This window comes from Paroedura picta, chromosome 8 (assembly GCF_049243985.1).
Source record: "Paroedura picta isolate Pp20150507F chromosome 8, Ppicta_v3.0, whole genome shotgun sequence".
Classification (NCBI taxonomy): domain Eukaryota; kingdom Metazoa; phylum Chordata; class Lepidosauria; order Squamata; family Gekkonidae; genus Paroedura; species Paroedura picta.
Window position 1 is genome coordinate 34678499 of NC_135376.1, and position 10852 is coordinate 34689350.

The following is a 10852-nucleotide window of genomic DNA, read 5'->3' on the forward strand; positions in this document are numbered from 1 at the left end:
TCTGGAAGTTCTAAAAAATCCCTGTACTTTGTTGCACAGTTACCATTCAGTGTGGTAGGCTTGGTTTATGAGGACTTCCCGTTGGATTCCACTTTACTGCAAATGGAATAACTAGTATGTATTGCCCGAATACTGCAACTGTTTATTACACAGACAGCAGTGGCTGAGCAAAGCAATTGACACTGAATCGGCAAAAAAAAAAAAAGTCTTCAGAAGATCAAGTAAGGAAGAATAAAAATCTGACAACAATTTGATATAGTCTTTATCTAATCACAGTTGAACTTCAGTGCACTGCATTTTTCGATTCCAGCTAATTTGTAGACAGCAATTGTTTCTTTTTCTCTGCAGCTCCCATTTGCTGCCCATTATTTCCCACTGGATGACTCAAAAGGATCCTTGTTCACCAAAAACGAAGGCTGGAAATAGTTGACAAACAGCCATTAGTGCTGACTGAAGGCAGCAATTTGCAAGATTTTCATCTGCACTTTTAAATGAATAAGGAACCTTCTAAGGCCGTGGTAGGAAATGGTGGGTGGTGGATGAGACCTCCCACCGTAGGAGAAAGAGGAATGATTGTCCACTGCAAATCTGTACCAATGCTTGTCTGACTTTGTCTTCAACAGCAACTTCCCCACTCAGTGTGAAAAGTCATTTAACGTTTTATTATTCATTTGCCCGATCTTTTAAAGGCTTTTTTGGATGGCTCAGGGTTGACATTACATATTGTTATTACAATGGCGGGGGTATTTCAAAATTTATAATTTGAGGAAACAACATATATCTTATTTGTACAATTCTTTAAAAACATAAATAAAAAGTTATATAAAAAACATTGTTATTACGATAGGACTTGCACGTGTTGTTCGCCTTTTGCTGATGTAGATTGTTTGGGCTGGTTTTGAGATTTGTGTTTTTATAAAATGAAACAGACAGTAAGCTGTTTGTATTGCATTGCCTGGTGCATCTGGCACATTTCCATATTTTCTTTCTGTCCAGATGTTTGAATTGGCCATATATCTTCTTCCTAAAACATTTCATGTGGCAACAAAGTTAACCAGGCTTTTCTTTCTGGTTCCATTTTCCAGATATCCATCGACGTGCAGCAGAGAGCTGTCATCACATTCGCCATTTTGAAAACACCTTTGTGGTTGACACTGCAATTTGTCAGAAGTTGTGAGAACCACTCTCCCGACGTAACCTTTCTGGGCTTTGCTTGTACACATCCATGCAGGCTTACTTTTCTGAAGAGAGAATTTGGCTTATTTTTCTTCTTGCTCCCATTTCTCGTGCACTACTTACTTCTCAGGTCACGCGTGATCAAACACTGGCCTTTGGTGTCTCTTTATTGCATTGCTTCTTAGATTTTGCTTACATTTCACAGTTACCCCAAAATGTGACTGGGGAGGGGGAGGGGAAGGTTCCTTGTGAAAATTGGTCCAATAGTCTCTTCTTGGGAGTCTGCGGCATACTCTGAGAAATCCAAGTATGAAACGATAGAAGACTCTTAATGCGAATGGCTGGCCATTTGTTAACTTGGGGGGAAAAGAAGTTAAGTGGCAGTGGAAACATTTAGCTTTCCAGGGCCATTATCTTGTTGAGTGATATTTCAGGGTAGAAGACCCTTTCCTCTGTCTCAGCCTGTTGTGAACAGAAAAATTCACCATAAAATTGTTTCCCTGAAAGGGATAGAAAGATACAGCTAGAAAGACTTTTTGCAGCCCAGTGTAGAAGTGCATAGACATGTGGGCATGGTTTATTCTAAGTCTGTTGCTCTGCAAAGCAGAATATGTGGCTTTCGTTGTACTAGCTTGCATGTAAGGGTGCCATTTCTTTTCAGTAGCCACAGCCCCAAGAGGCAAAATGTGCATGCTTAAGTGATCATCCAGGTTTGTTCTGGAAGCTGTTGCTAGCAAAGAGATCTTAAAGCTGGCCCCCTTCCTCCCAGCAGTCTTGATCTTGAACCTCAATATCACCCCTCTTGGCTCTATGCATTAAGTTTACTGGGGTGCATAATGGCTTGAGTAAGGGTCCTGGATCCTAATATGAAAGAAGGAAGGGTGGCAAACCAGCAGAGTGCACTTAATTAGCCAACGTCATATAATGTCACTGTGCTGAACGAGGCATCATTTCTTGCACTTACTGCACTTCTAGTACAGGTTAATGGGCCAAAATGGTTGTTGATATTCTGACTCTCCTACGTTTGCTCCTAACCACTGTGCTTTTGTTAGCACTGGCTAGCTAAATAGTCTCCCTTGCAGTAGTTTTTAAGCGGGTTAAGCCCGTCCTCTCTCACTGTAGTGAACATATATTCAGTTCTGTGTCCCTTTATCTGCAGGGGAAACATGGACTCCTTCTCATTCTACTTTTTGAGAGATGAGCACTAAGCACTTGTTTTATCAGCTGAAAGCTTAGACCCAACTGTTTTTGTTTGGGGGCAGCAGTTCAGAAAGTTGTTTAGCATTCAATGACTGGAGATGATGGGAGGCTGCAGTGACAATAGTCGGCCTGACATGTGTCCCTCACATTCTCCCTCACCGAGGGCAGGTTGGGATAGTCAGAGAAATGAGGAGGATGTCCCCCTGTGAAATCTGACAAACATGAGTGATAGCCATCGCTACTTGTCTAGGTTCCTCATCCTATGTCATCAAACATAAGTATTTGGCCTGGATCATATTCCCTACACATAAAAATAAGCTGTGCATGCAAGAAGAAAAAATAATTTCTCTTCCCACTTTACCCCAAGGTAAAGCTTGAGAATTTGAGCAACATACCATGATCAAAACAAAAATTGAGTCCAATAGCACCTTTAAGGCCAACAAAGATTTATTCAAGGCATGAGCTGTTGAGTACATACACTCTTCCTCAGAAAAAATGGAACAAGGATCATAATAGGTCATACAGATATAAGGCAAAAGTAAATTAATGGCAAATTAGTAAACTGTGTCACAATATCTGTGATCAAGATGTCTAGAATCCTGTGCTTTTAACAAGAATTCAGCAGTAGTGACCAAGTAGTAATGCACTGACACAGTTACCTTATCAGAACCTAGGCAGCTTGGCTTCCACATTAACTTTGGCGGGAGTCAAGGAATGGCAGTAACATGAAGGCCACAGGCTGAGCAGAGTGCAGGGGATGTGAGTTGCCCCGAATAGAGCACTCCTGGGTATTCCTTACTAATGTTTGCAGACGAATGAGTCCTTTGAAAACAGGCGATGTGTATTCTTGGGGGGAGGGGCGGTTTACCTTTGGCAGTTGAGAATACAAACTCCAGATTGGTCCCACTGAGTTGTGAGGGAGATCTGTTAAGTGACCTTGGGCCAGTCACAAACTCTCAGCTTAACCTACAGCACAGGGTCATTGTGAGGATAAAACGGAAGGGAAGGAGAATGTTGTAAGCCGCTTTGGATACCCTTTGAGGAGAAGGGTGGAGCAAAAAATGAGGTTAAAAAATTAAAAATACATTTTCTTTGTTTGACAGCATAGCTAGTTGATCACTACTCATTCAGAAAAGAGTGGCACTTTAGAAAGGAGGAGAAAAAGGAAACGCCTGCATGTACAACCATTAACGCAATAGAACCAAACTTTTAACATGATTGAGCCAACCTTGTACAAGAATCAGGGTTTTCTGGGTGTTGGGTTGAGACATGGAGGAGAAGCAGAATACATACTGGTCTGCTATGTGACTGAAACATGAAGTGGGCTTCCCCAACTCAGAGACACTTCAACTCAAGTGAATCCTTAAATTAAGTGCCAGATTGCCTTTGAATTAGTATAATGTGGGAGTGGAAAGGAACTCGTTCTGAACACTCTTCCTTAGGCAGAGTTTCATTGCTCTGTTGCTGTTGGACCCTCCTCCAGAGTATGGTTTAGATGGCAGGGACGGATTACTGTAGTGAAAGTAATAGCACATCATCTGCTTGGCAATAATAGCTTCAAACTGATAGGTTTGCTTTTTGCATTTGCTTTTGTAACCAATCCAGGCCTTCAGCTTGGAATTCCGACTGTTTGTGGTTTGGTTCTGCATGTTTTTTAATTGGCCATGAATCTTAAGTGCTGCAAAACCTGGATCACGACGATGACTAAAGTGGATTCCTTGTGAGTCAGAACATCAATACTTTAGAGAGTGGGGGGAAGACCCTTAACTGCTTTATATATTTTGTCTGTTTAAAAAAAACCTTACCTTTTAGGGGGGAAATTAAAATTAAATATTTTACTTCTGGTTTAAAGTGTCTCTTCTTTTTTGTATAGATAATCTGCTATAAAGATATTGTTTCTCATTCAGTAGCTGGAGCAACAATGGCGAAAAGGCCATTGATCAAGCCAAAGATATTTCCATGAAATGAAACAAAAGAGGGGGCAAAGTAACACAACCTGTGTATACAAGCTAGGAACCTAAAAGGTTGAGCAGCAGCAGAATATGTATCAAATATTAAAATGCAAATATTTATTTCAATACATGTGCACATATAAAACTTAAAAACATCAACATATATTAAGCACTGTAGCACAAATCCAAAACATTTTGACACATAGATAAATTGCAAGAAACAGATAAGCAAACGTGTTTCAACCCTCCTTGGGGTCATCTTCAGTGGTCTAATATTTAAATGCACTTGTGATGTAATAATGGGGACTATAAGTTGGTAAACAATATGAATAGAGAGGCTCGTACACTAATGAAAAGTATTGAAATATATCTTTTAGAGCCCCACAATTAGAATATTTATTCTTCAAAATGCCACTCTTGTCTCATGGAATGTAGAGGACTGAACTCTGCATATCTCCTCAATCCTCACAGGCCCAGCTTTCTGTGCCCCCAAGCGCACAGCTGGGGCAGACAATAACCAGAGATTGGGGGTGGGGGTTTCAGTGGTGGTACCTCAGCTTTGGAAGGCCCTTCCTCTTGAGACTTGCCTGGCACCTGCTCTACTCTTTTAGATGCTACACATCAGTGCGCCTTTTAACCCCAGCCTTTTGAAGAGGGTGATGTTTTTACATTGTCTTTTACAGTCTGCATCTAGCTTAGAGGCTCTTTGCAAACCTGTTTTAAACTCTGAAATGCTGTGCAATGGTTTTGCTTTTTGCCTTGTTTTGTCATGCTGTTTGCTAATATTCTGTTATTTTATGCGGCTTTATGTTTGTATCATGTTATATACTTTGTGGGCATCTTTTGCGACTGGTGTCTATTTTTGTACTGTTGGGTTGGATTGGGCGCTTTAAAAAGCTGCTCGTGAAAGCAAGAAAATTAGTTGCTTTGGGCTCTCATTGGATTCAGTTGCCTGGCAACCTCTGGTGGGGTTGCTGACAATGGATGTTTATGCAAGGAGGAAAAGAAGCAAAGCCCAGGTGCTTAATTTGATATAATTTCATCATTGTCAGACACGACTTAGTATTCAGAACAAAGTGTCATCTGTGAGCAGCTTAGCACAAAGTTGCCCCATTAAAAGTAGATGCCTATTAGTGATGATTCACCACAGTGCAAGGGAGGGGATCATTTTGAACCAATCCTGCTCCCTTGTCCAATATAGTGCTCTAAAGGAAAAATTGGATTCAGCTGTTGATAGCATGTCTCTGAAACCAGTGCTGGCAACTCTCGCTTGGTAGGTTCCTCGAGATTTGGGGGTGGTGCCTGGGGAGGGTGGAGTTTGGGGAGGGAATTCTGGGAATATGATGCCATAGAGCACAAGTCCCCAACATTGTATCTGTAGCTGCCATGGGTGCCAATGTATTAAAAACTTTGCTTCAGCAACTCCATCATACCACAAGGATTGTCACTGCATGACTAGAGGTAAGCTGTGTGTATGCATTTCTGAAGGCACCCCCCTGTACAGGGCTTCTGCATTAAAGGTTGAAGAATTACTGTTAGGTTTGTGCATAACATCACTCCGTGACATTTGGTCACTGGCTCTGCCTCTTGTGGCAGCCATTTTGTAGTTGCACCTATCACTCTGCATCAGAATTCGAAAGGTGCCTGCAGACTCAGAAAGGTCTGTCCTACAAAACTGCCATGTTCTCCAGATTAAATGGTTTTGGTTCCAGGAAAATTCTAAACCCTACCTTGAGACTATTTACTTCATGTGTAACCTCACAGGTCAGCCACCGTAGACTGTTATGCATAGGCTTACTCTTGAAGCCGGTCTGAACTATGGACTCTTCATCAAGCATACAATGTTGGCCCATCTGCTAGCTTTACAGGGTACGTTACTGTTCAACTTATTACAGCAATAAATGCACTGAAGTGGAACTGGGTAGTCAATGGCTACTTTCTCTATAACAACATTCATTCTACAATAGCATTTGTTAGCACAATGCACATAGCCCTTTATGAATATTAACAAAATATCAGGTTCCCTGTCCCTGTCCTGATGAACTTACAGTCTAATATTTGAAATGGAGAAGGCACTGCAGACAGGAAAGGAAGATGGACATGAGCCTAAATGGGGAAAATATCCATTCGGCTTAGGTGTAGTTTCATTAGAGTAAAAAGTTCATATTCTTATAGTCACCAGTGGCATAATTTATATTGGAATTAGGATTTATGTTGCTAATTTAGATCTTCTGGTAATTGTTATGCTATATAAATGCATGTATTCAAAAATGATACATTGGCATTATACAAAGAAATTCAAAGATCAAAGGAAAACAAGCGCAAGTCTTTTTATTTATTTAATTTATATTTACATACTGCCTTTGGAGGATCAGGGTGGTTTACATAAAATGTAGAAACGATACCAGGAACAATCCATAACATATAAATAACCTTAACATTAATACCAATAACTGATAATTGTAACAGTAGTAACAGTACAAACAGGTCCAGGAGCAGAACACATTGATGGATTTCTGGGAGGGAGGGAGCAGGGGCCCTGCATATGTTGTTAGTTATGCCTGGTCTCAACCAGATGCCTGGTGGAAGAGCTCCCTTTTGCAGGCCCTGTGAAACTGTTTTAGCTCCGTCAGGGCCCTGATCTCGTCTGGGAGCTCATTCCACCAGGTGGGGCCCAGGACAGAGAATGCCCTAGCCCTGGTCGAGGCCAGGCGGGTTTCTTTAGGGTCAGGGATCATTAATTGGTGTTGGCGGAGTGTAGAGCTCTTTGGGGAGCATTGGCAGGGAGGTGGTCCCTCAGGTACACTGGGCCCTGACTGTGTACGGCCTTAAAGATAATTACCAGAACCTGATTGGGCCGGCCCTGTTTGCACCCACCCCCCAACAAACCGGGCGAGGAGCACTCTGGCCTGGGACTGCAGAGGGCCTGGAACCACAGCCAAGACTGAGGCATGGGAGGGAAGGGAAGCAAGACCAGGTCTCACTGGCGCATGGGGGTTTGAGGGAGACTGCGACTCCTGCCAGCATTCCCCCCAAGCCCTAAAGGTCCACTGCAGCCTCTCCAGGCCTTGGCGAGCCTGCAGGGGGAAGGGGGGAGGCGAGTCTCTGCCAGCGCTCCCCCCCCACCATGAGAAGGCCCGCCGTGGCCCCTTGGCAGGCCTGCCTAGGGTGGGGGGAAAGAAAGCTAACGCCCATTGTATTTTAGATTACAATGAGCTATTTTGCTAGTAATATGATAATTACAATAGTGAATTAGTTAATTACTATCATTACATAATGAAATCACCTTTTTAAAATAAAAATTAACTTACAAAAAGCCTAATAAAATCCTGAGCCTTTTGTCTGACTGCCCTGTAAAACTTGTAAAGAAATCTATGCTTTATTGAATCCTATGAAAATTAAGCACTCATCAATGGGAGAGAGCTATGTGCTTAGTTCTTCCCTTGAAATCAGTGGAACTTGCTGGCCTTATGTCTTATGCTGTAGCTTTTGATTTTAGATAGGTGATTTATTCTGATATGAAGTTATAGGGGGACACAACAGAGATTATATAAAATTATGTATTGTGGAGAAAGTGGATCGGGAGGAATTTTTGCTGTCATAGCACTAATATTTAGAGTTGATCAATGACAATGATAAAAGAGCACTTCATTAGACAATGCAGAGATAACTTAATTATCTGCCACAAGACGTTGTAATGGCCACCGATATTTAGATGGGTTTAAAAGGGTAGTAGACAAATTTGTGCAGGGTATCATTGCTGATGAGTGTTTACCATGATAGCTAAATTTACCCTTTGAGTCCTAAGTCAGTGTACCTCTGATTACCTGTTGCTGTCGAGACTATAATAGGCATTTTGCCACCATGCCCTGATTGTAGGCTTCCCAAAGATATCCCACTAGTCACAGACTTTGGAGGGGGAGGGTGTGTATGTTTAATCAAAGACTCCCTAATATGCAAAAGAATATTACTTTGTAAATTAAACAAAAGAGGGAAAGATTCTGCCTCCCTTAAATGAGGGTAAGGACTCTGCACAGTCTGGGAAACACAAAATATTGCAAGCAGCTGAGAGCCAATGAAGAGGAGGTAGAGAAGGCAGCAGAAATTAGCCTGTTCAGACCTGTAAACAAGAGTGTGGCCAGGGTCACAATGCAAGGGCAGGCAATGGCAAGCCACCTCTGAACATCTCTTGCCTTGAAAACCTTACAGGGGCAGCAACAACTACAACAAAAAAGATAGAAGCTCACTCTGTTTACAACATGAAAGTTGGAGCTTGAATAGTGGAAAATGCACTTCTTTGAAATTATTCTAGGCAGAGACACCAAGCAATTCACCTAGCAGTTCACATTTTTACAATGCACTGTACTAAAACAATTTCATTGCTTATTAACTTGTAACTAATTAGCTGATAAATTATGGAAAAGAAAGCAGGCACATAATAGAAAGTGATTATACTCTTGCAGGATATTTATTATTGTTTATTCATATCTAACATACCACATTAGATAGATCAGGCCACTTATATGCCAGCAAAACAAGTTTTCCCTAGATTTTGACTTGCTAAATTTTTAATGGATTCTAGGCCAGCAAATATTCTTTTTCAGCAAAATTCTTTGTTCAAGCAAGGAATGCTATAGTGTCTTCTCGGATTTCCTCTCTCTTTGATTGATGCTATTCAATACCTGTAGGTCAGAGGAGTAGGGCAATAACAAGTTGTTATCTTCCTCTTAAAAAAATGTTATGTAGTAAAATGACTAATTGTTGTTGTTGTTATGTGCGAAGTCGTGTCCGACCCATCGCGACCCCATGGACAATGATCCTCCAGGCCTTCCTGTCCTCTACCATTCCCCGGAGTCCATTTAAGTTTGCACCTACTGCTTCAGTGACTCCATCCAGCCATCTCATTCTCTGTCGTCCCCTTCTTCTTTTGCCCTCGATCGCTCCCAGCATTAGGCTCTTCTCCAGGGAGTCCTTCCTTCTCATGAGGTGGCCAAAGTATTTGAGTTTCATCTTCAGGATCTGGCCTTCTAAAGAGCAGTCAGGGTTGATCTCCTCTAGGACTGACCGGTTTGTTCGCCTTGCAGTCCAAGGGACTCGCAAGAGTCTTCTCCAGCACCAGAGTTCAAAAGCCTCAATTCTTCGACGCTCGGCCTTCCTTATGGTCCAACTTTCGCAGCCATACATTGCAACTGGGAAGACCATAGCCTTGACTAAACGCACTTTTGTTGGCAGGGTGATGTCTCTGCTTTTTAGGATGCTGTCTAGATTTGCCATAGCTTTCCTCCCCAGGAGCAAGCGTCTTTTAATTTCTTTGCTGCAGTCCCCATCTGCAGTGATCTTAGAGCCCAGGAAAATAAAATCTGTCACTATCTCCATTTCTTCCCCATCTATATGCCAGGAATTGAGAGGGCCAGATGCCATGATCTTTGTTTTCTTGATGTTGAGTTTCAAGCCAACCTTTGCACTCTCCTCCTTCACCCGCATCAACAGGCTCTTTAGTTCCTCTTCACTTTCTGCCATTAGAGTGGTATCATCTGCATATCTGAGGTTGTTGATATTTCTCCCTGCAATCTTGATCCCAATTTGTGACTCCTCTAATCCCGCATTTCTCATGATGTGCTCTGCATACAAGTTAAATAGGCAAGGCGACAGTATACAGCCTTGCCGAACTCCTTTCTCAATTTTGAACCAGTCAGTGATTCCATGTTCAGTTCTCACTGTTGCTTCTTGACCTGCATATAAATTTCTCAAGAGACAAATAAGATGCTCTGGTATTCCCATCTCTTTAAGAACTTGCCACAATTTGTTGTGCTCCACACAATCAAAGGCTTTAGCATAGTCAATGAAGCAGAAGTAGACGTTCTTCTGGTACTCCCTAGCTTTCTCCATGATCCAGCGTATGTTGGCAATTTGATCTCTAGTTCCTCTGCCTCTTCGAAATCCTGCCTGTTCTTCTGGAAGTTCTCGGTCCACATATTGCTGGAGCCTAGCTTGTAGGATTTTGAGCATAACTTTGCTAGCATGAGAAATTAGTGCAATGGTGCGGTAGTTTGAACATTCTTTGGCATTGCCCTTCTTTGGGATTGGAATGTAAACTGACCTTTTCCAATCCTGTGGCCATTGTTGAGTTTTCCAAATTTGCTGGCATATTGAGTGTAGCACTTTTACTGCATCGTCCTTTAAGATTTTGAATAGTTCAACTGGAATGCTGTCACCACCACTAACTTTATTGCTGCTCAGACTTCCTAAGGCCCACTTGACTTCACATTCCAGGATGTCTGGCTCCAGGTCAGTAACTACCCCACTGTGGTCATCAGTGATGTTAAGTTCGCTCTTGTATAGTTGTTCTGTATAATTTTGCCACCTTTGTTTAATCTCTTCTGCTTCTGTGAGGTCCCTACCATTTTGGTCCCTTATCATACCCAACTTTGCATGAAACGTTCTCTTCATATCTCCAATTTTCTTGAAAAGATCTCTGGTCCTCCCCATTCTATTGTTTTCTTCTATTTGTTTGCACTGTTCAT

The 10852-nt window shown here is 42.0% G+C and overlaps 1 protein-coding gene across 1 annotated transcript in view; it reads left to right on the top strand.

The window, feature by feature from the left end:
- The window catches only part of ITM2C (integral membrane protein 2C), a 25337-nt gene extending 21110 nt beyond the window's left edge, over window positions 1–4227 (top strand). The window contains exon 6 of the mRNA XM_077348976.1: window positions 1086–4227. Coding sequence (XP_077205091.1) covers window positions 1086–1177 — 92 coding nt within the window. The 3' untranslated portion in view covers window positions 1178–4227. The remainder of the gene's footprint in view (window positions 1–1085) is intronic.
- The last annotated feature ends 6625 nt before the right edge of the window (window positions 4228–10852 follow it).